We start from the raw sequence: 25,441 nt of genomic DNA, 5'->3' as shown, positions 1-25,441 counted from the left end.
AACATAGAGCTCTATGGGGATGACTCACTTTTGCAGCCAGCCTCTAGTGGCCACTCGAGAAACTGCAGTTTTTCACACTTGGTCTTAAATAAGGGTTTAGCTCATGTTAGCAGCAGGAGTTTAAGTGACCCTGAGAGGATGGACTCGATTACGTAGCGTCACTTCACCGGTGGCCAAATGCATGCTGGGAGCTGTCCCGCACTGGGAGGAAACCCCTTTGTGTGTATCTATCACACACTGGCTGAATTCCTGACAGTTGTTACATCATCAGATCTCTGGTGTCAGATTCATTCAAGCTCAGGGGTCAGACACCAAAGGTCGCTCCCGGCCCCTCTCCGCCCCCTCCAGAACCAGACCCTCTACAGTCAGAGTCCTCCAAAAGTTGTTGGGGTCCCCCCTCCTGTTCCTCTGCTCTGATCAGAGACACGAGCTGCCTTCTGTTGTCTGGATCAGCTGATCTTTATCTCCACACATCCCCTCAGCTCAGCACGCTAAGCTAGCAGCTAGCAAAGCTCCCATGTGGATTTTAAGGAGCCCCATCTCCTCCTCTCCACCACCCTGCAGATGAACACCAGACACACACACACAAACACACACACAGTCCCTGCAGAACAGTGAACACACAAACAGGAAGCTGCAGAGCGCCGTGGTGCCACCTCACTCCCTGATGGGCTGAGATGAAATCTGCTCTGCTGGCGATCAGCGTCCTTGTTGTTGTTTTGGGGAAAAGATGTTATAAAACAGACTCAGTCCCAGCTGGATCTCTAAAAGACTGAATCATGCATATTCAGTGTGTGTGTCTGTGAAGTCAGATTTGACACATGGTAAGTACGCTCTGGGACGGCTAATGACGGCGTTGACTCGGTAGCAGTCTGTGCATCTCGATTCTCCTGCAGCGTTCAAACACACTCGCCTCAAATCACCTGATTCTGGAGCTTTTTGTTCTGCAGGTCCAGATGTCTCGGAGGCAGCGCTACACGCTCCATTTATAAACTCTCACCGAGAGTTACGATGTTTCAGATCGTGAGGTGAACGTATGTTGGAGTAATCCCAGGATGAGTCTGCAGAGGGCGCTAAACGCCTCCGTCTGTAAATCACGCCATAGCCGGTGAAACCGTTCACATAGACTCTCGTCTCCCAGAACTCCCCTGGCAGCCCTGCAGCGTTCGGCCCCTACTGAGGGCTTCCAGGGAGATGGCCAATCAGGAGAGAGTGGGCACGTGGGGAGGCGGAGCTTAAAGAGACGTGTGGGATGAGAAAACGGAGAAATACGAGTCATTTCAAAGGTGACATATTTGATCGTTTGGAGGACTCGGACTCGTCAGATCTGAGCTCCAGGTCAGCGCTGACTCAAACTGCAGTCCACTGTGACCGCTCGTGTTCTGGCGCCGAAGGCCGTTTGGTGGCACAGTAATCTCAGACACTCTGAACATGACCAGCAGGCCGACGCTAACAAACCGCCGCTCACTCAACTTCTTCTTAAATGTCAGTTTGACACATCGGTCCAGGCAGCGTGACAAGCTGCAGGCCGAGGCTGCGAAACGTCCAGACATCAAACACAGTCACACGCCAGAGGACAGCTCTTTGAACAGTGTGTGTGTGTGTGTGTGTGTGTGTGTGTGTGTGTGTGTGTGTGTGTGTGAGTGAGTCAGCTTGGATTTAATCATCTGTGTAAGTGTTTAAGATCCTGCTTGATGCTCATCGTACTTTATTTAAATATTTAAAGCTCACGTCTCTCACCTGGGAGCGCACACGTTCGGGGTCTCTGGTTCGAATCCTTCGTTCCCCCGTTCAAATCTTCTCATCTCAGTATGTGAATCCTGGATCAGCTGGACTATAAAACTTTTAATACAGCGTGGAACGAAGACAAATGGAAAACAAAAAAAACACCACTGTAGAGATTTTTCTCGAAGCTAAGGAACTACACATCCCACAATCCACCGAGACGCCACCGAGACCCGACGAACGAGACCTGGAACATTTACAGGATCATATCTAAATTAATTATTTCAGCACATCCCTTCAAATATTTCCATCAGTTATCGAAGGCAGACAAGTTTTAAACCGTAACTTTAGAGTTGGCGGTCGCCGTGACAGACAAGCTGTTTATCGTTGCCATGGATACAGCAGATGTTACGTCACAGATGCTGCTGTGATAAAAACACATGATGGAGATGATACTCGGATACATCAGCTGGTCTGTACACACGCTCTCTCTCTCTCTCTCTCTCCTCCTCAGGTCGGTCTCAGCCGGTCGTCATGACAACGGTCAACTCAAAGGGTCATCGTCATCACATGAACAGATTAAAGAGAATCACTCCCATGATTCCCCGGCAGCCTCGACGTCATCTTTAATCATGTTTTCATAGAGCGCCCCCTGCTGGAGGTCGCACTGATCATTTCTGATGCATTCAAGGAAGTCAGGAAATCTCCACGCTGAGTGTTTGATCTGGAACAATCTGTGAGCCTCTTACACACGGATGAGCTAACCATCATCAGGTGACAGGCGCTTCCATTACACGCACACGCCAAAGCCTGCTGCTCCCTGATTGGTCAGTGATACTTGGACTACAAAGATACTTTGTCAGAAACCAGAACCCTGATATAAAGTTATATATATATAAAGTTATATATATATAAAGTTATATATATATAAAGTTATATATATATAAAGTTATATAAAGTCCATGTTGTCAGAGCATGTACTGTATGTGGTCGCGGTTTCACCCGCCTCCTGATGACCACGTTTTAATTAGCCGGATGTTTCTGTGAGCGGATCACAAACACTTAGTTCAGCGTGTTCTGACTGCGGCCGCCCGGCAGCCCGGCGCCTTCAGTGGCGTTTAACATTGGATGTGACTGCGAGGAAGGTCGCTGCAGACAAACATGAATAAATAAACAAATAATGACCCTCCAGTTGAATGGCTGCGAGGGCGTGCGAGGGCGCACACTCAGATACGGAGAGACAAATGATGCCCCGGAGATAAATCTGTTCAGTGAAGGGAATTAAAGAAACATAAAGATGGAGGTAAGAAGAAATGTTTGTGTGCTGGGATAAAGAGGAGCATGAGTCAGCTGATCGAGCGCCCGCGGCCAGCTCTGTAATCTGGATCTCTTTGTTTCATCGTCAGCGAGCAGCTCACAGAGCCGTCCATCCAGGATCAGTCCGACCCACTGAGACCACATCAACACTCCTGGTGCGTCTGTGCCGTGTGACGGCATTAATGACAGTGTGGAGCCCCCTACAGGTGAGGAGGGCGTCCCCGCCCTCGTGGTCACCATGAGGGTACGATGGAGCGTGAGGTTGGCGGTCAGCTCTGGAGCTCCGTCCCAGCCCTCCCCTGGGTCTGGACTCAGCGTTACAGTTCTGATTAGGATCCCCCTGGAGACCTGAGACCCCGAGGTAGACCGGTCTTGGGGAGGTCAGTCTGCAGGACCTGTTCCTTTCTAACCTGTTTGTGGGACATTTAATGACTTCTACTTGTTCGTGCTGATTGTTGGCTGCATGTTTGAGACACTGAGGAAACACAGTGAGGTCAGAGAGTGACCTCTAGTGGTGAAGAGGAGCACTCACACTCATGTCTGTTCCTCTCTCTCTTCTTAAACTCAGCTCACATAAACAGCAGCTGGAAGTCGACAAGCTTCATCTTCATTAAATGTTTTCTCAACAGTTCAAACTTCAGAATTCAAAAACCTGACATATCGACGAGCGTTCATATTTTTACTCAGGACGTGTTCATCTGTCTCGTTGGTTCTCATCTGTGTGTGTGTGTGTGTGTGTGTGTGTGTGTGTGTGTGTGTGTGTGTGTGTTCGTCTCGTCGTCAGTGAACTTGAAAAAGCAGCAGACAGTTAAATGAAAGAAGGATTTTATTTCCAAACACTTCACGTCTGTCCGTGTGCAGGAAAGACTCGACGGTCTGACCTCGTGGTTTTCGGAGGCGTCAGGTTAAATGGCGTGCAGACCGACCCGGTGAACAGGCCGGCTCAGGCGTTGAGGAACTTGGCGTGATGCTTGATGTGGTCGGGCATGAAGGAGTAGATGAAGAAGTAGCTGTGGTCGTAACCCTGCAGGACCAAACAAATCATCACTACCTGGTTGTTACCACGGCAACAAGAACACAAGTCCCACGCTAGCAACGTTCCCTCTGCTTCACACCCGACTCCTCAAACAGCTGCAGGATTATTATTCATGCTTTTACTTTGGCGGGATGAAGGAACTGACCGGCTGCAGCCTGAAGACGACTGGGATCTTCTTCTCGGAGCAGACGGCGATCAGGTTGTCGGGCAGCAGCTGACTGGCGGACAGGAACTGATCGTCACGGCCCTGATCGATCAGGATGTCGAGCTGAGGACCCGAGTAGGACGCCGCCAACACGGTGGCGTCGTACGCCTGAAGGAGAGGAGGAGGCTGTTAGAGGTATCAACATTATGAAGGTTTATTAACGTCTGCACACAGCCAATCTTCAGCGCGTCGACCACAGTCATCGCCAGGTCTCACCTCCCACGTGGACCTATCAGAGCCCAGGTACCCGGAGAACGCCTTCTGTCCCCACGGACACTGCATCGGGTTACAGATGGGAGCGAACGCAGAGACGGCCTGAAGGAAACGACATCGACACACACTGACATGTTCACTGTCGTTTCTCACAGGAGCAGTCTGCCCTCTAGTGTTTAAACAGGGTACTGCAGTCTGTCCCCTCCCGGGTCACACGTGGTACCTTGTACTTCCCAGGGTTCTTCAGGGCACAGACGAGCGCCCCGTGGCCGCCCATGGAGTGCCCGCTGATGGACATCTTGTCGGGGTCGGTGGGGAAGTTGGCGTTGATCAGCTTTGGGAGCTGAACAAGAAAAAAGAGAGAGAGGGAGATTAGAAACAGGAAACAGCTGCAGGTGAAATTAAAGGAGACATAAATCAAACGCACCTCCTCGGTGACGTACGAGTACATGCGGTAGTTGGTCTTCCAGGGGTCCTCGGTGGCGTTCACGTAGAAACCGGCTCCAGTGCCAAAGTCCCAGTTCTCGTCCTCCCCTTCGATGTTACAGCCACCTGATGCATGATGGGAAACGGAGTTTATATAACAGCGTTCAGTCACAGGCGACAGGTTGAATGTTTGTGAGGAACGGATGAAGTGTTTACGTGGGCTGGTGTCAGGAGCCACGATGATGATACCGTGCTCCGCCGCAGGAAGCTGAGCGCCAGCTTTAGTGATGAAGTTCTGCTCCGTGCACGTCAGACCTGCACGCACACACACACACACACACACACACACACAATAAATCTTCAGTTAATCTCACATCTCGATCATGACGTTTAAAACTCCACGCATCGTTCCCATTGGCCGCTCACTCACCTGACAGCCAGTACATGACGGGACATTTGTCCGTCTCGGCTTTAGGCGGCAGGTAGACGGCGAGCTTCATCTTACACTTGAGTTCAGTGCTGCACGGAGTAAACACACACACACACACACACACACACACACACACACACACACACACACACACACACACACACACACACACACACACACACACACACACACACGTGAGTTCCGAATGCCACACAGCGAACGCTGACTTCACACCTGAAGATTCAAACTCACCTCTCGTGTTCGAACACCTTCTGGAAGCCGCCAGCGCACTTGTTGGAGGACACCTGTGTGAGCGCCATGTCTGATCTGCAGGATGAAAACAGTTCATTAAGACAACAGCGTTTACACCTGACAGTGCCCGTCCTCTTCTTACCAGGACAATCACTGACGTGTAAGACGTCAGCAGATATTTAACACAGCTGCAGAGAGACAATGTGTCAGAAACAGACAGTGAACCACACGCCGGTTATCTCAGGTGCAAAGGTGAAGCTTTTCAACGTGGGCCGCTGCAACACCTGTTTGTTTATCTATCAACAGCCTTCAAAGCCCCGCCTACCTTCTCTGGTCCAATCAGATCCAGAGCATTCAGGAGCAGAATCTAAAGTTAGCAGGAGGACATACTGGCTGCTGCATGTGCACAACATAGAGTTTAATGAACAACCGAACAGTTAGAAACCAAACGTGTTAAATAAATCCAGTAACAGCTGACTGCTTCCGGTCTTTATAAGGTCAACACTAAACTTTACACTTCTTTGGCAGCGACAAATCAAAATCGATCCATTCATAGATGTTTTATTACAGATTAATTCGGCCGAACTGTCACTAATATGCTCCACAACAGATCAGAAGTGTTATAATGATCTTTGCACACATGTAATAATTTAAAACTAATTAAAGCTGTGGTATTTTGAATGGGGTTTGGCGTACAGTGATGCACCTCGCGCGGGGGGGGGGGGGGGGGCGTGCATGCTAAGCTAGTAAAGTTAGCTCCGCGTGTTAATAGCCGCTTTAAGCGAGTGTCAGCGTGCAATTAAATCCCCCAAACATCGCGAGACATCGCGAGACTCCAACAACAAGCATCATTATTCACATACTCACTGCTGAACAGGTTGGTTGGGTTGTGTGATTAGCTTGCGTGCTAACTTCAGTCCAGAGCGTCCAAGAGTCCAACAACGTCAGGGTGAGCGTGATGACGTCAGAGGGAGCCTCCCCCCTCTCCTGCTTTTTCGTCCGTCAGACCAGGCTCAACCGCTAGATGGCAGTGTTGTTCACTAATTCAGTCCCTTTGGTGGGGTGGGGGGGGGGGCTTCTTTTAGTCTAAACAGTGGAACCCTCATTTTTTTAAGTAGTAATGTAAATTATAATAAATTATAATTTAATATTTGTATTAATATTTAAACACTGTGGTATAGTGCGGCCTGATTGTCTGTTTTTTGATTACATTTTGTGTTTTTATGATTCTTTACATTTGATTTTTTTTTTTTTATTCTATTTTATATATTGGTAATTGCTTCTCTTTCACACAGCAATACACCAACACAAATTCCTTGTGTATGAAAATGTACAAAAAGTTGTATAATCATTCATTTTTAGCACAGATGTTTGTTTTTAAAGTCCCATCCAGCCGAGGATAAACAGTCTCTCTTATAGATAGATAGATAGATAGATAGATAGATAGATAGATAGATAGATACTTTATTGATCCCGAGGGAAATTCAAGATATATAATGCATGTCAGACTCGCATATTTAGTCAGTGAGAGAAAAAGTGGTTTCTTCTCAAAGATCTCCACACACTGCTGAGCATCATCAATAAATCAGTGGTGTGAATCAGAGCTACTCTGCACCTCTGCCTGAAGTCACCATCTGATCACTTTGTTCTCCTCTTCATCACTTTGTTCTCCTCTTCATCACCTTGTTCTCCTCTTCCTCACCTTGTTCTCCTCTTCCTCACCTTGTTCTCCTCTTCATCACTTTGTTCTCCTCTTCATCACTTTGTTCTCCTCTTCCTCACTTTGTTCTCCTCTTCATCACTTTGTTCTCCTCTTCATCACTTTGTTCTCCTCTTCATCACTTTGTTCTCCTCTTCCTCACCTTGTTCTCCTCTTCATCACTTTGTTCTCCTCTTCATCACTTTGTTCTCCTCTTCATCACTTTGTTCTCCTCTTCCTCACCTTGTTCTCCTCTTCATCACTTTGTTCTCCTCTTCATCACCTTGTTCTCCTCTTCATCACTTTGTTCTCCTCTTCCTCACTTTGTTCTCCTCTTCATCACCTTGTTCTCCTCTTCATCACTTTGTTCTCCTCTTCCTCACTTTGTTCTCCTCTTCCTCACCTTGTTCTCCTCTTCCTCACCTTGTTCTCCTCTTCCTCACTTTGTTCTCCTCTTCCTCACCTTGTTCTCCTCTTCCTCACTTTGTTCTCCTCTTCCTCACCTTGTTCTCCTCTTCATCACTTTGTTCTCCTCTTCCTCACCTTGTTCTCCTCTTCCTCACTTTGTTCTCCTCTTCCTCACCTTGTTCTCCTCTTCATCACTTTGTTCTCCTCTTCCTCACCTTGTTCTCCTCTTCATCACTTTGTTCTCCTCTTCCTCACTTTGTTCTCCTCTTCATCACCTTGTTCTCCTCTTCCTCACCTTGTTCTCCTCTTCCTCACCTTGTTCTCCTCTTCCTCACCTTGTTCTCCTCTTCCTCACCTTGTTCTCCTCTTCCTCACCTTGTTCTCCTCTTCATCACTTTGTTCTCCTCTTCCTCACTTTGTTCTCCTCTTCATCACCTTGTTCTCCTCTTCCTCACCTTGTTCTCCTCTTCCTCACCTTGTTCTCCTCTTCCTCACTGCCCTCGGTGTTCTTCATCGTGTCCGTACAGCAGACTCTGGATGTTTTACTAACACTCACACACAGAGCGTCAGAGCGTTTGTCCTGCCTGTCTCTGCAGCTGCTTCCTAATTTAGACCGTTACAAATCGCCCACCGCCTCCACTCCTACCCCCCCTCCCACACACACACACACACACACACACACACACACACACACACACACACACACACACACACAAAACCCAGATTAAATTCATCCCCAGCAATTTGCTCTCAACATGATTATGTTTTCGCCCTCAGCCAAACGTCGCTGCACGGTGAGAACATTTCATTTGAAGAATCTGTCGCACGTTTCATCGTTCCCTCGGTCCATCAGACGACAGAGAGACGTGTCCTCACCATCAGGACCAACTGAGACAGCTGGACTGAATGTTGACAGATGAAATTATGAATCTTTCTTTTTTTATACTTTTCTTTTTTTACACTTTTTATTTGACAGATAAAAAGTTTCTGAAACAGAATCCAAGTATAAAAAAAGGTTCATGATTTAACTCATCAGATCTCCTTTCTTTAAACCCACATCGGCGTCTCTGATGTCAGAGAGAAATATTCTGAATAAAGAAAAAAAGATTTTGGTTTATAAAGAAGAAAATATTGTGTGCATGTTTATGCTGCAGTGTATGCATATGTGTGTGTGTGTGTGTGTGTGTGTGTGTGTGTGTGTGTGTGTGTGTGTGTGTGTGTGTGTGTGTGTGTGTGTGTGTGTGTGTGTGTTTCACCGTCTCTCCTCCTGGATGTTGACTTCAGCTTCTCGCCTCTGACTCATCCTCCCAAATATCAGCTGTCAATCACACTCTGTATTAGACGGTGCCCTTCAGGTGGCTCAGCAGGAGTGAGTGAGTGAGTGTGTGTGTGTGTGTGTGTGTGTGTGTGTGTGTGAGTGTGTGTGTGTGTGAGTGTGTGTGTATGTGTGTAAAAGGAGAGTCGTGTTCTTTTTAAGAAGAGGCTGCAGACATTGCTGGTAACGATCTGATTGGACACAAACACAGACGAGGTCGGGCGGTTCACACTCGAGTCGGGCCACCTGGCCGGGTCACGTCTTCTCCCAACAGTTTGAGGGGACGCAGACTTCTCGGGGATTTCTTCTTGAAGGTGGAAGCTTCAGAAATAAAACGAGAGGCTCCAAAACACGCTGCTCTCTCTGGGAGCAAACTCTAACCGGTCCTCACAAAGATAGAAACACACCAGTGAGAGTCACACAGGGCGCCTGTCCCTCGGTGTTTCTATCACGCTGAACTGAGCTCTTCTGATTTATTTATTGGTTGTTTTCCATCGATCTCCTGTCAGCTCACTTTGTCTGCACGCTTGAGTCGCTTCTCCTTCCTCCTCTTCGTCTGCTCCTCGTCATCGTCGGGGTCACACCTGGAAGATTAGTTTTAATGCAGGATCCTGGTGGCCACATGTTGTAGACCTGCAGTAAGAAGCCCAAATATGTTTTTGGATCCTTGCAGCAGCTGTCCACACTCGACCGTTTTGGACGCCCCTGGGTTTGCCAGATATGAGAGCAGTTATCAGGTGAACAGGTGTTGCAGCGATGGAAGCGGGCAGTGGAACTGCTTCAGATAGAAGTGATTGTACCCGAGCTAAAAAGCCTCTGCATGTTTCTAATAAGCTCCAGCAGCAGAAAGCTGCCTCGGTGATGTTCGGCCTCGATCTGGATGCAGCGGGCGAAGTGATCCCCCTCTGTACCGTCTTCATGGTTACAGTGAAGCCAGTGAGGGAGTGCAGCGATGCGTGTGCGTGCAGGCCTGACTGTGTGTATGTGGAGCTTCCTCAACACAAAGTGAATCCACACTCAGGGACAGAATTAACATGAACATACACAGACACGACAGCTGAGCTTGAGACTCACAGCGTCGGGTGTCTCCACCTTGTTGAGGACAAAAGAAGGACTCTCTGTGGAGAAGATAATTACACCGTCAATTAACCTTTATCACCACGTCATACCTGCAGCCCCCGAGCTCCCAGCTGTCCGCGTCCTCTACGGGACTCTGAGTCCTTTTAAATAGGACGCAGACAGGAGGACGGATAGAGACTGACGTTGTCTTCCTGATCAGACACACACTGAAAGCTGTATTTAGGAACCAGGTGGTTAATTATAATGGAGTATATTTAACACAGTCATTAAGAGTTGAATAAACAGGGACAGGTAGATCACAGCTGTTAGAGGAGCAGCTGCAGCCTGCAGAACACATGATGTGTTAGTGTCAAACATTCAGTCCAAACCGCTCTGTGCTGTTTAAAGGAGACGTCAGGTGCATTACAGCGTGTTTCATTCTCAGAAGCCTTAAGATGTAACATCGTTAGCTCAACATGTTTTTCTCAAACTCCCGTTTTTAATTTTAATCCTCCTTCTTCTATTCTGTTATTTGACACTTAAACTTTTTAAAGCTCTTGTTGTAAATCCACTCTGATCCTGTATTTGATCATGTCTATAAACCCCTCTATTTCAGCCCTGCTCAGAACAGGCTGTTTCTGTGTCTGTAGCTTTAAATATGTAAATGAGCTGTGTCTGACCACGCCCCCTCTCTGGAAGGGCTCGGGTGTACTCGCTGCTTTCTGGCTCCATGTCCTATTGTTTACGGTGAGAAGGCAGACTCAGAGGGCAGAACAAACACCTAGCTGTGGGAGTGTCACCCACCTGGGGGAGGGGCTACTGCCCTTTGTGATGTCATGAAGGGAACATCTCCAAACAACCTGTTTGAGCACACATTTTCTGAAAAGGTTTCTGGGACTTTTGAATGTGGTAAACATAAGCTTAAGAGACGTTTTCCCACGTCTTAGGACCAGAAGCAGCATTGAATAGAAAATGTGAAATCAGTCCAAACACAAAGTTATATTTTCTTTCTTCTTCTTCATCCTTCCATCCATCACTCGTGTGTGTCAGAGCTGACAGAGAGGAGGAGCAGTCCTTCATCACATCGCTCTGCTCCTCTTCAGACGTTTCATCATCACACTGCTGTACATGTTGTATCAGTGTTTGTGTTGTAAACTGGGGAGCACTCGTGGTGCTGATGTTCTGCTCTGATGACGGGTCAGCTCTCGCCTCACTTTGATGGATGTGTTTACCAGCCGGGGCAGCGCCGTGACCTCATGAAGCCCGGGTCGACCACAGCTGATATGACAGCGTCCTCTCTCAACAAGCACACAATCTACGAGATGGTTGTTTGAAGCGAAACAAAGAGCTGAACAAGATAAACAAGGGGAAGAGAGGTGAAGTGAGTCCAGCTGGTTTTATTTATTTTCCTCTCTAAGTTTTAGAACAGATCCTCTCAGATTGGTTGGGTAGAATCGGTTAATTTAAGGTCGCTCTTACAAAAGATAATCCAACCTCAGAGCTTCTCCCCTCAAAGTCACGTTCGTTTGAATATGTAGTATGAGAGCTCTGATCCATCCTGAAGCATGGAACCCTTTCTTGGCCCTGTCACTCCTTAAAGAGGTGCTTCGGTGCGGTACAGGTCGTGCACGAGTATAAACACGGGTACTCGTGAAAGCTGCACAAGAGAACTCAGCAAACAGAAGCTTAAAATAAAAGACAAAGGAGCACACTTTGTCTCCAGAACTTTGTATTTTGTCTTTCTGTGTTTGCAGCACAAACAGGAAGTCAGAGACGCTGTGACATTCAGCAACGATCGAGAGAGTCGATCTGAACCAGGACGGTTCTGTGACGGCTCGCATAGAATCTGGAAGGAAAAAGTTGGGCTGAATTCAGGACGTTAGCGTTCACACCGAGCAGCAACCTCCAGACTTTAAAAATAAGACTGAAGCTGAAGTGACATCCTGCAGTTCCTGGAGTGTCCACCAGAGGCTGGCTGCAGTTCCTGGAGTGTCCACTAGAGGCTGGCTACAGTTCCTGGAGTGTCCACTAGAGGCTGGCTGCAGTACCTGGAGTGTCCACTAGAGGCTGGCTGCAGTACCTGGAGTGTCCACTAGAGGCTGGCTGCAGTTCCTGGAGTGTCCACTAGAGGCTGGCTGCAGCAGCACAGGAAGTCACATACACACCCATTCAAACAGCCTGTTTTTACAGCAGACATGAACATGTTTACAGCCTGCTTCAAAAAACCAAATAGGTGTGATTAGCTCATGTCTCCATCCACACACACTGTACGGGGGGGGATGTTTTGATGACTCATATTTACATAGTTTGGTTCACACAGTGTGAAGCTCTATTACTATCCATCTTATTGATTACATCAAAGACAACAACAAGCTGCAGTGTTTCTGATGAGTTGATTCTTCTTCTTTAAATGACGTCACAATTGGGATCGTCGGTGGCGCAGCGGCAGTGCGCGCGATCCCATGTATTGAGGCTATAGTCCTCGCGCGCGGGCGGCCCGGGTTCATGTCCGGCCCGGGTTCGTGTCCGACCTGTGGCCCATCTCCCGCATGTCTCTCCCCACTCTCTCTCCCCCTTTCCGACTCCATCCACTTTCCTCTCTCTATAATAAAGGCATAAAAGGCCCAAAATAAATCTTTAAAAAAAAAAAAAAATGACGTCACAATTCTCTAAATATGTTTAAATATCTGTAATAAAACGCGTACTGTCTGATATTTGAACTAATAATAAAAAACAAAAATAAACATGTTTGTTTTCTTTTAATGAATCTGTTTGTGTTTAGTTTTTGCTGTTTGTGCGTCTCTTCTGTTTTCCTTCTTTAAACTCCACTTGTGGCGATGGCGTGCGTTAATTACACTCATTAAACTCTCCAGTGGTCGTTGAGCTCAGCAGACGTGCAGCCTGTTGATAAGATGAATATTAATGCTGTTTGTGGGACTTCCTGAGACGTATTTAATCATCTGCTGAGGAGAAGCAGAGAGGGGAGACGTTTACTCCTGTTGATTAATTTACAGAAAACTCATTTGAATAAATAACTGTTCATTAATGTAACCATGAAACATGCAGACGAGCCCTCTAAATACTTCATTCTGATGATTCCTTCACCGTCAGTTTGGAAATACATGAATGTCATCTCATGACTTGTTGTCCTTGATGCTTGAGCTTGATTACGTTGATCTGAATAAAAGACATCTCTACATTAAGAGTGTAAGCATGCACATTTACAAGCACATGCAAACACACAAACAAATAAAATAAAAATAAATCCACTTCCTCCTCTTCTGTGAGCGTCCATCTGTAAAGACCTCAGCAGAGAATCAGTGAGCGCAGCCCGGGCACATCTAGATCCACACCCAAAGCTGATGTCCTGTAAATGGAAATCAAACTGGTTTCTCCTGTTTCTCTTGTTTTGCTCTCTCAGTGAGTGTTTCTGTGTTTCCTCTCAGACTGACTTCAGATCAGATCATGGATGTGAGTTTAGAGGACGAGGAGGACGGAGCAGAGTCTGCTGTACCCAGCTGTCTGTCTATGAAGAGTGATCAGTCCAAAGAGCATCTTCTACTCTTCAGTAAAGAATCTGGAGCCTCAGACTCAAAGTAAGTCTTCTTACTAACTCCTTGTCTCCTTGTCTCCTTGTTTCCTTGTAGGTTCAGTCACCTTGTAAAGCTGTAATCTAAGAGGACTCTTACAAACCTTTGAATTACGTTTATTAGCAGCAGAAGATGGCACTCAGCAGGGTCCCTGTTTCAGTTTGTTATTGACTAGTAAAGTGCTGGTTGAGGGTCCTGGTAAAGTCCTGGTTGAGGGTCCTAGTAAAGTGCTGGTTGAGGGTCCTGGTAAAGTGCTGGTTGAGGGTTGTGGTAAAGTGCTGGTTGAGGGTCCTGGTAAAGTCCTGGTTGAGGGTCCTAGTAAAGTGCTGGTTGAGGGTCCTGGTAAAGTGCTGGTTGAGAGTTGTGGTAAAGTGCTGGTTGAGGGTCCTGGTAAAGTGCTGGTTGAGGGTCCTGGTAAAGTGCTGGTTGAGGGTCCTGGTAAAGTGCTGGTTGAGGGTCCTGGTAAAGTGCTGGTTGAGGGTCCTGGTAAAGTGCTGGTTGAGGGTTGTGGTAAAGTGTTGGTTGAGGGTCCTGGTAAAGTGCTGGTTGAGGGTTCTGGTAAAGTGCTGGTTGAGGGTCCTGGTAAAGTGCTGGTTGAGGGTTCTGGTAAAGTGCTGGTTGAGGGTTCTGGTAAAGTGCTGGTTGAGGGTTCTGGTTGCTGTCTCTGTATCTGCTGTTGTCTCTTCTGAATCTCTGACTGCCTGTCATTATATGCATGTCATTAAATTCTCATCAAATCAGTCTGCGAGCTCAAACTTTCTAATTTAAAGAGAAATCATTTTTTTAAATCCTCATTATTCCTGTCGTCCATATTTCCTGTTTGTCAAATCTCATCATGAGATCAAACTGTTTGTTGTTGCTGTGGTATCTAAAGAGGGATTCATGTGATGGAAATATAATAAAAGTTTGTTATTGCAGATTAGAGAGGAGCAGACAGAGAGCAGAGTCTGCTGTACCCAGCTGTCTGTCTCTGAAGAGTGATCGGTCCAAAGGTTGGGATGTAAACTTCAGTAAAGAATCTGGAGCCTCAGACTCAAAGTAAGTCTTCTTACTAACTCCTTGTCTCCTTGTCTCCATGTCTCCTTGTCTCCTTGTCTCCTTGTCTCCTTGTCTCCTTGTAGGTTCAGTCACCTTGTAAAGCTGTAATCTAAGAGGACTCTTATAAACCTTTGAACCTGCCCGTTATCCTCCTACTTCTCATTAGTACGTTTATTAGCAGCAGAAGATGGCGCTCAGCACGGCCCCTGTTTCAGTTTGTTCTTGTCTCTGTTTAGTCTTTTCAGCATCATCTGATATGATCCTGTGAGCTCATACGTAAGAAGGTGTTTGAGAAAGCAGAGAGCCAAAGGAAAAGTCTGTGTGACAGCTAAAGTGTAGAGAAGATGATAAAGTGAGTCTTTACTTCAGCTGAGCTTCTTTAGCTGGGACTTTATGAAGAGTCTTTAAGACCTTCTTGATCCAAAGCAGCGAGCACAAACACTTAAAGGAATCATGGTGTTCATGTGTTTCTGTTCATGACAGCAGTCAATATAACAAGTGAACAAAGATTTGAACTGAACATTGAACTAAACATGCGAACATTTCTTTTTAGGACATTTATCCAGAGAGTGTGCAGCTCAGTTCAGTACTTGAACCCGGAGCAGGAGAGCGAGTGTTTCCATCTTGACCATCCTGGGAGCATTTATAAAACACAAAGATTTTTGTCTGTGTTTCAGGTGGTTGATGCCACATATTTTCTTTATTTTTTGACGCACGCTCTATGTCCGCTGTTGAGTGTGCTCACCTGTTTGTGTGTGTGTGTGTGTATTCTTGCGTGTCCACAATACAGAGAGCAGAGGAGGATTGTAAATATATGACCATGCAGAGATAGATGACAGATAACATGCTATCGTGTAAATCAGATTAAAAATGAAAGATTAAATCAGATTAAATTTAGTTTGTTTAATAAAAGGACATGGCACAGACCTTTGCTCTCGGAAAGCTATCCTTAAATTACTTTTGTTGTGATCTGGTGCTATGTAGAAATAAAATAACTTGAGCTTCAACGGGAGTCGACAAGCTACTCAGCCTATCCGATGTTTTACTGGGACCAGTAAATACGCTTCTGATGGGTAAAGGTGGTGATGTCAAACATTGCTATTAGACAAAGCACAAATCTTTTGATCAATCGGAACAACTCATCTGATCTGAGGACTCTGAAAACTACAGAACTAAGAGCCTGATATAATGGATCCACCAGAATCCTCATCTATCCACAGCAGAGCGCTCATCTTCATTGTCAATAGTTCTCGTCAGTTAGATAGATAGATACTTTTTTGATCCCGAGGGAAATTCAAGGCATCCAGTAGCAGTATACAGACAGGCAGGACACAAGACATTAGTTACGATACACACCCGCTGCCCCCCCCCCCCTCTGTATACAATAATCCCCCACACAAGATTTAGCAGCCCCTATGTGACTAAGAGTAAACATAATTACAGGTTAAACCTGTGCAGTTAGCATTAGCATTAGACTTAAACTTATATAGGATAATGTACATAACCTGTGCAGTTAGCATTAGCATTAGACTTAAAACTTATATAGCATAATGTACATAACCTGTGCAGTTAGCATTAGCATTAGACTTAAAACTTATATAGCATAATGTACATAACCTGTGAGGAGAGAAAAACATGTGCTGGTTAAAAGAGACCTGTAAACAGTTAAAGAGCCTTAGAAACAAAGTGCTGACCTTCTAGAAACTAGTTCCATGTGCATGTACAGAGGTGTTTGAGGTAGTGCCAGAGGTGTGAGTACAGACATTAAACAGTCAATGCAGCGATGCAGACTGGGCCATTAAAGTGCTCAGCAACATAAAGGAGCAGTGATTAGCATTAAGTGTCCAAAACAATAACCTGAAACCAGGAGTGATTAGGGTGATTATCATTAAGTACCCAACTATTGAGGAGCAGATTAGCATTAAGTGTCGAAGACAATAGAGTGAAACTTGACCTAGTTAGGGTGATCATGTCAACCATTACAGATGTAGCATAACACAACAGTAGGATGAAACCAGACATGATTAGGGTGATTATCATTAAAGTGACCTGTACTCAGTAAGGTGACTATCAATATGCATTACAGTGTCCAACTGGAGGCTGACTCTGAGGTCAGCAGTGCAGATGAGGAGTGAGAAAAAAAGTGGAAAATGAGTCCAGGGTTCACCGTGTGCTTCTTCCCTGCCGTGACAGTGAAGTGTAGTACAATGTGATGGCCAGGGGGACAAAAGAGTTCTTGAGTCTGTCCGTGGAGCACGACTGTGACAGCAGTCTGTCACTGAACATGCTCCTCTACCCGGTGAAGGTGCTGTGCAGAGGGTGGTGTGTGTTGTCCATGATGGAGAGCATTTTGTCCAAAGACCTCCTCTCTACCACTGTCACCAGTGAGTCCAGCTCTGTACCCACCACAGAGCCGGCCCTCCTCACCAGACTGTCCAGGCGTGCTGCGTCCCTCCTCTTGCAGCTTCCTCCCCAGCACACCACTGCGTAGAAGAGGACGCTGGACACCACAGACTGGTAGAACATCTGCAGCAGCTTTTTGCAGATGTTGAAGGACCCCAGCCTTCTCAGGAAGTACAGACGACTCTGTCCCTTCCTGCAGGTAGTGTCCATGTTAGGCAACCCGTCCAGCTTGTCATCCAGCTGCAGCCCCAGATACCCGTAGGTCCTGACCACCTCCACGTCGACCCCCCCGATGGAAACAGGTTCTAGATGTGGTTTGTTCCTTCGGAAGTCCACCACCATCTCCTTGGTCTTGGAGGTGTTTAGCTGCAGATGGTTGTCACTGCACCACGTCACAAAGTCCTCGATCAGGCTCCTGTACTCCTCCTCCTGTCCATCCCTGACACAAGCAACTATCGCAGTGTCGTCTGAGTATTTCTGCATGTGGCAGAGCTCAGAGTTATACTGGAAGTCAGAGGTGTACAGGGTGAACAGGACGGGGGAGAGCACAGTCCCCTGTGGTGCTCCGGTGCTGCTGACCACAGTGTCAGATGTGCAGTCCTTCAGTCTGACGTACTGTGGTCTCTCTGTGAGGTGGTCCGTGATCCACCTCACCAGGTGCGAGTCCACCCTCATCTCGGTCAGCTTGTCTCTCAGTAGGAGGGGATGGATGGTGTCGAAAGCGCTTGAGAAATCAAAGAACATGATTCTCATCACGCTGCTCCCTTTGTACAGATGAGAGTAAGCCCTGTGTAGAAGATAGAGGATGGCATCATCCACGCCCACCTTTGCCTGGTATGCAAACTGCAGGGGATCCTGTGCGTGTTGGACCTGGGGTCTGAGGTGTTGGAGCAGCAGCCGTTCAAAGGTCTTCATAACGTGGGATGTTATGTTCCTTTGATCATGGGAGGACAAGAATCAAGATTCAAATAATATCATTTGTGCAGCTCAAGTATAAATCTTCATATTTTCTATCAGTCAACCATCAGTTTAGTTCTAAAGACATGTCTTCACAGGGGGACGAAGAGGACTCATGTTAGAGAGGAGCAGACGTCCTGTCCTCGGTATGGAGAAAGATCCAGACCAGGATCTGGACTGCAGACAGTCAGTCAGAGCAGCACTGAACAAAGTAAGACTGTACACCTTTGTGCTTCTGTGATCTCCTAAAACACGACTTTTATTGGTCAATGTCAAAAGTCTAGAAATTAAAACTCTTTTTACTTCTTTTACAAAAACATCTGAAAACAATAATCAGATTGTATCATTCTCTCTTTCAGTAGATAGAGGTCAGCAGGAGGTTTTAGATCAACATAAGGTCAGTGTGAGGACGAGATGTGAACATGTGACTGAAGGAAGTGATGAAACAGGAAGTAGAATCCACCTCAACAGGATCTACACTGAGCTCCACATCACAGAGGGGCAGAGTGAAGAGGTGAACACCCAACATGAGGTGAGACAGATGGAGACAAACTCTAAAAAGAAGACCCTCCATGAGACTCCAATCAAGTGCCAGGACCTCTTTAAAGCCTTACCGGACCAACAGGAACCAAAGACAGGAGCTCAACCCGACCAACAGGAACCAAAGACAGGAGCTCAACCCGACCAACAGGAACCAAAGACAGGAGCTCAACCTGACCAACAGAAACCAAAGACAGGAGCTCAACCCGACCAACAGGAACCAAAGACAGGAGCTCAACCCGACCAACAGAAACCAAAGACAGAAGCTCAACCCGACCAACAGGAACCAAAGACAGGAGCTCAACCCGACCAACAGGAACCAAAGACAGGAGCTCAACCCGTCCAACAGAAACCAAAGACAGAAGCTCAACCCGACCAACAGGAACCAAAGACAGGAGCTCAACCTGACCAACAGAAACCCATGAGAGTGGTTCTGACAAACGGCGTGGCTGGTGTTGGAAAAACCTTCTCAGTGCAGAAGTTCACTCTGGACTGGGCCGAGGGCTCAGAGAACCAAGACGTCAGTCTACTGGTCCTGCTTTCATTCAGGGAGCTGAACTTGATCAGAGATCAGCTCTACAGTCTTCTTGAGCTGCTCCGTGTTTTCCATCCAACATTACAGAAGGTGGCAGCAGAGACGCTCGCTGTCTGTAAACTGTTGTTCATCTTTGACGGCCTGGATGAAAGCAGACTGTCATTGGACTTCACAAACAGGAAGGTTGTGTCTGATGTCACACAGAAGTCATCGTTAAACACACTGTTCACAAACCTCATCGAGGGGAATCTGCTCCCCTCAGCTCTCATCTGGATCACTTCTCGACCTGCAGCAGCCAATCAGATCCCTCCTTCATGTGTTGACAGGGTAACAGAAGTACGAGGCTTCACTGATGCCCAGAAGGAGGAGTACTTCAGGAGGAGGTTCAGTGATGAAGATCTGTCCAGCAGAATCATCTCACACATCCAGACATCCAGGAGCCTCCACATCATGTGTCTGATCCCGGTCTTCTGCTGGATCACTGCCACAGTTCTGGAGCACATGATGAGCACAGAGCAGAGAGGAGAGCTGCCCAAGACCCTGACTGACATGTACTCACACTTCCTGCTGGTTCAGACAAAGAGGAAGAAGAACAAGTATGGTAAGGGACATCAGATGAGTTCACATGAGCTGATGGAGGCCGACAGGGAAGTTCTTCTGAAGCTGGGGAGGCTGGCGTTTGAACATCTGGAGGACAGAAACATCATGTTCTACCAAGAAGACCTGGAGCGGTGTGGTCTGGATGTCACAGAGGCCTCGGTGTACTCAGGAGTTTGTACAGAGATCTTCAAATCAGAGTGTGTGATCTTCCAGAAAACAGTCTACTGCTTTGTTCATCTGAGCGTTCAGGAGTTTCTGGCTGCAGTCTACATGTTCCACTGTTTCACCAACAGGAAGACAACAGACCTGAGGACTTTTCTGGGAGAAACACAAACAGAACTGGAGGCTTTTCTGATAAAACGACACATAGAATGGATGGCCCGTATGAGACAACAACAAAATGTTTCAACCCTAGAAATGTTTCTAAAGAAATCAATGATAAAATCCCTGGAAAGTAAGAACGGTCACCTGGACCTGTTTGTTCGCTTCCTTCATGGTCTTTCTCTGGAGTCAAACCAGAGACTCTTAGGAGGCCTGCTGGGTCAGACAGACAACAGTCCAGAAATGATCCAGAGAGTCATCAACAACCTGAAGGAGATGAACAGTGAAGATATCTCTCCTGACAGAAGCATCAACATCTTCCACTGTCTGACGGAGATGAACGACCTCTCAGTCCATCAGGAGATCCAGGAGTTCCTGAAGTCAGAGAACAGATCAAAGAAAGAACTCTCTGAGATCCACTGCTCTGCTCTGGCCTACATGCTGCAGATGTCTGAGGAGGTTCTGGATGAGTTGGACCTGGAGAAGTACAACACATCAGACCAGGGACGACTGAGACTGATTCCAGCTGTGAGGAACTGCAGGAAGGCAAAGTAAGTCCAGATGTGATGAGTATTATAAATCAGTGTCATGTACTAATTTACTTATTTTAATATAAACTAAACATAATCCTCTCTGTTCACTAAAACTGTTCCTCTGTTAATGTTCAGGAGAAACAGTCAGTTGTAGTTTTTTAGGTTTTTGTCCTAAGTTCATAAATCCCTTTGAATAATCGATTGGAATGGAATTTCCCTCGGGATCAATAAATTATCTATCTATCATCTGACTGTTGTACACAATAATACATATATATGTATCATATACTGATACACATACACTGATTTACATATCAGTAGATAAATAAATGAACTCATTCACTGCTACTTATTGGACATCAACAAAGGAAACTTCCATCTTAAGCACACAGTCCAAACTATCAGGATTGATGAGGCATTCACATGCAGTCAGCTCCATTGTTCCCAAAGAGTTCACAGCAGGTGAGCTGGCTGCCTTTATCAGCTCTGAAGCTCCGCCCATCCAGGAAACATAAAGCCAGGTAGAGGAGAGTGAGAGAAGGAGGGGGGATTTTACACCATAGACATGATGTCCTCCTAAATAAAACTCCAGTAGTTTCCATTCATCAGTAACATTTAGTGAATGATTGACAGGTGAAGAATGTGCAGGTTTGAAAACCAGTGATGAGACTTTTTGTGTCAGTGACAGATTCCACTGATGTGTAAAGTTAAGACCAAACAGGACAAACTGTTTAATCATCAGATGTGAGACGTGAATATCAAACGCTTCTTTTATAAGTCATGTTTCTCTTTTTAATGTGTCACTACAGACTTTCTAACTGTGGACTCTCAAAGACTCACTGTGACGTTGTGGCCTCAGCTCTGAAGTCCAACCCCTCCCATCTCAGAGAGCTGGACCTGAGTAACAACAAGCTGCAGGATTCAGGAGTGAAGCTGCTGTGTGAGGGACTGCAGAGTCCAAACTGCAGACTGGAGACTCTGAGGTCAGATCACTGACTGTAATATAGATATAAATATAATAGAATCCGAGTTTGAATGTATTAAATGTTAGCAGCTTGAGATGCATGGTCTCCTCTTTAAGAGGGTCCGAACACAAATATAAAGAAATACACAAACATCTAAAACAGAATAACTGAACAGATATACTTACAATCACCAAACACCCCCCACCCGCTGTAAGCCATTCAACAAGGTTAAGAAATAGAGTCCAACAGTGTCAATGCCAGGAAACACAGGGACTCAAAAATGCAGACTCCAAAGACAGTTTCCAAAAAAGGGTAATTTATTCCAGTCCAGGTCGGTACACAAGGTCAATCCAAACAAGCAAACAAATCCGATAAGGGGCAGGCAGGGAATCAAAACGAGAAACAGGCAGAAAGTCAAAAAACACTAAACACTAATCAGGAACAAGAAACGCTGGAACGAGGGTCACGAAAACACACTACGAACTGGCAACATGAGGGAAGAAACACCAGGGATATAAAGACAGACAATCAGGGAATGACGAGACACAGGTGAGGGTAATTAGGGCGGAACACACAAGGCAGGAACATGAGGAGCAGGATCTGAAAGACAGAGACAAGGGTAAATACCAAAATAAAACAGGAACAGGAACAATAATGCAAAATAGCAAATAAACATAACTTAAGACTACACAGATGTGACAAACAGTGTAAAGAGTATTTCATCACATATTTTGTTCATCCTGGCACATTTTTTTAAACATTCAAGAATACATACAATATAAAAAATAATATAGAACCAAGCAAACAGTATGAAAAGGAAAATATCATTAAATTAAGAATGAAAAGAAATACGATGGGGGGGGGGGGGGGGGGTCCTTCAGTACTCTCTTATTTAAATTGAATGTGTAAACATGTTTTTATTCCACTCCATCGTTTCTTTTACTCGTTTACTTCAGTTACTTATGAAGTCATCTTCTCTGTTTCTTAGTCTATATGTGATTCTTTCCATTTCTTCAATTTCTTCAACTTTTACTTTCCATGCAGGGTCCGAAATTAATGTTTTGACTCACCGGCCAAGGTGGCAGGTTGATGAAAAAATTCAATTATATTTTTTACCGGCCAAAATAACTTGTGATTGAATAATGTGTGATTTGATAAATGTAGTAAGATCACAGAGCTGACTGAGATCAGCAGCCTGTTCTTCATCTGTGCACATGAACAGCTGGATGAATGTTGAGCTGACATTTGGAGGATTTAGATTTAGTGAATACACAATCAGAAATGATCCTCTAATCATTTAGAGAAAACTTGATTCATCAGGACAAAGTGATGTTGAGATACTCATCACAACCTGAACACATGTGACTGGATTACACATTATTTTTATTCTTCTTTTATTCTTTATTCAGATTGGAGGGCTGCAGTTTGTCAAAGATCAGCTGTTCTTCTCTGGCCTCAGCTCTGAAGTCCAACCCCTCCCATCTCAGAGAGCTGGAGCTGAGCTACAATAAGCTGCAGGATTCAGGAGTGAAGCTGCTGTGTGATCTTCAGGAGAATCCAAACTATCAACTGGAGACTCTGAGGTCAGTCTCTCAGTGTTCTTTAGTAAACCCTCCACATATTTAAATGTATTAACTAAATACAATGTGATTGAACATAGTTTATAGTTTCTAATTTCCAGCTCGTGTCTCTAGTTGGTCCTTTGTGTAAACAAACACATTAAACTCCAAAACACTTGATGAGGATCCATTAAAATACATGAACCACAATATGACAATACAAATGCTTTAAAGCAGAGAACATTACAGATTGAAGATACAATCTAAAAGTGGGCACAGCTCTCATTTCACTGTTTTTTAAGAAGATTTGAAATGTGAGATGAATGAGATTTCAGGTGTTTAATGTGTTCCACAGTTTACAGCCTTTAATAGAGAAAGCTGAATGTTCAAACTATATGAATAATATGAAGACGTTGAAGACAAACAGGCTCAAAGACTAAAGTTACACAGCTGCAGGAACAAATGCAGGAAGAACAACTGACAGAAACAAAGAAACATCAGAGAGGATTCATGTCCAAACTACGGCTTCTTCTATTTCCTTCCCATCGTTAGTTCACCTCAGAACTGAGCAGAAGATCTCGTGTTTCTTCTCTGAACTGAATGTGTTGCTCTGACTCTTTCATGTGGAGACCAGAACAGTTTGAGAAGTTCAGCTGCAGCTCTGAGCATCACAAACAGAACGGCATGCAGACACTAAACATTCATATGAAGATCTCATTCAAAGGCAGAAGAAGCTCTTCATCATTGAACATCTTCAAAACAACTCAAAGGCTGCGCTGCTTTTTCTCTGTTAAAGGATGAGCAAACAATGATGACCTTTAAGGACTATAATGTAAAATCAGGAGGGGCACAGGAAGTGTTTGTCGCTCTCTCTTCATCAGCTCACAGAGTCCCACCATCAAGAGATTTGATTGGCCATTCAAACGCCAGGTTTTTTTTATCCTTTTCTTTATTTGACGAACATTTACTGTGAATGTTTTTATTATTTTGTCTTTTTCAAACAGCTTCTTTATTTGATCAAATATGTCCCATAACTCAGTGTTAAATCTCACACTCAGACACCAATATGAAACCGTTCATTGTTAAAGTACAGAGGTGGAGTTGGGGGCGGAGCTTAGTTACAGCACTGTGGGGGAATCTGATGACTCACAGCTGATGAAGGGAGTCAGTGTAGAAAATGATTTCTGTCATCTCTCTTCTTCTCTCATTAGCTGGTGATGATCTCTGTCATAATGTGAGTGATCAGGACTCTGGTGGAGCAGAGAGGAGCAGCTGATGATCCACAGAGGAGGAACCTCCACCATCTTGTGTGTGGAGAAGCTCTGCAAGCTGAGGAGATCTTCATCCATCAGGGACTGACAGAGGAATCAGCTCACAGTTCATTTCAGTGATATTTCTAATGAATCTGTTCTCCTCACATTACAGGAGAGGAAGGTCAAACAGGAAGCAGCTGCTAGAAATGTTCAGAGGTCAAAAGCTACCAAGAAATGCTGCAGTTATTCTTCTCATGTGATGATTAATTTGATTTTATTTCCTACTAAAAGTCCAAACGAGAACTTGATCAGATGAAACATGTATTAAAATACTCTGCAGGGGACCAGAGAGAGAGAGAGAACAACCAATCAGAATTCAGGAAAGTCAAAGTTCCTCATCTGTTGTATTCAACAGCCAATCAGCCCTCGATGTTCATTGAAGCATACGAGCACAGGCCTTCATCAGGCTGTATTAGACTGTTTAGATGTCATTTTGTGTCTTTGGATATCTCTCTCTCTTTTTTCACCGTACGTGTGTTTGCATCCCTGCTCTTTCCCCCGTGTTCTTTTCTGTTGGATTCAGTTTTGAGTAAGTTTTTCTTTTTGTCCTTTGTTTAATAAATATTTTTGTTTGTGTTCCTGTACTTGGGTCATGTTTCTGTATAATTAATAACAATAAAGACTTTCTGTTCACAAAGCTCACACTTACCTTTTGTTTATTTCAAATCTTTTCTTTTCTATTGTACTCTGTTATCTTCAACACTGTCTTCATTTCACTTGTTGAAACTTTTATTTTTATAAACATTAGTATCCCAAAAGCACTAGAACAAAAACATCTGGACAGGAGAAGAGAAACTCCTGCACACGCTCTAAAATGAGATAAAGAGGAAACATGAGGTCAGATGAAATGTAAAGTTGAATGATTTATTATAATTAAATAAATATTAATGTAAAATATCATCAGAGTAAATCAAGTTTATCTATATTCATATTTAAAGTTCTCATTTATTAAATCAGCCTGTTAAACTCAGTGTAAGAGTTTCAGTATGAAGTGAAGAAGTG

At 45.2% G+C, this 25,441-nt stretch overlaps 2 protein-coding genes across 3 annotated transcripts in view; one reads left to right on the top strand and one right to left on the bottom strand.

Annotated features, from left to right (window-relative positions):
• LOC306832977 (NLR family CARD domain-containing protein 3-like) overlaps nt 1-24,728 on the top strand; it is a 68,309-nt gene extending 43,581 nt beyond the window's left edge. The window contains exons 2-8 of the mRNA XM_079357999.1: nt 13,532-13,681; nt 14,594-14,713; nt 18,172-18,284; nt 18,433-20,620; nt 21,412-21,585; nt 22,977-23,150; nt 24,338-24,728. Of these exons, the coding sequence (XP_079214125.1) occupies nt 13,551-13,681; nt 14,594-14,713; nt 18,172-18,284; nt 18,433-20,620; nt 21,412-21,585; nt 22,977-23,150; nt 24,338-24,344 (2,907 nt within the window). The 5' untranslated portion in view covers nt 13,532-13,550 and the 3' untranslated portion in view covers nt 24,345-24,728. The remainder of the gene's footprint in view (nt 1-13,531; nt 13,682-14,593; nt 14,714-18,171; nt 18,285-18,432; nt 20,621-21,411; nt 21,586-22,976; nt 23,151-24,337) is intronic.
• esd (esterase D/formylglutathione hydrolase) lies at nt 3,908-6,572 on the bottom strand. 2 transcript variants are annotated; one of them, XM_079357082.1, is made up of 9 exons: nt 6,472-6,572; nt 5,605-5,679; nt 5,353-5,441; nt 5,139-5,237; nt 4,924-5,048; nt 4,720-4,839; nt 4,500-4,598; nt 4,224-4,391; nt 3,908-4,066 (listed from the first exon to the last, which is right to left on the bottom strand). In XM_079357082.1, the coding sequence occupies exons 2-9, from the start codon at nt 5,670-5,672 to the stop codon at nt 3,986-3,988; spliced, it is 849 nt and encodes a 282-aa protein (XP_079213208.1). In that variant the 5' UTR covers nt 5,673-5,679; nt 6,472-6,572; the 3' UTR covers nt 3,908-3,985. The 2 variants fall into 2 exon arrangements, with proteins under 2 accessions (XP_079213208.1, XP_079213209.1); XM_079357083.1 differs by lacking the exon at nt 6,472-6,572 and adding an exon at nt 5,930-6,280.
• Nucleotides 24,729-25,441: the final 713 nt, after the last annotated feature.

The sequence above is a fragment of the Symphodus melops genome (genome assembly GCF_947650265.1).
Source record: "Symphodus melops genome assembly, chromosome: 12".
NCBI lineage: Eukaryota > Metazoa > Chordata > Actinopteri > Labriformes > Labridae > Symphodus > Symphodus melops.
The sequence above is the reverse complement of the archived record's forward strand: the minus strand, read 5'-3'. Positions and strand labels throughout refer to the sequence as shown.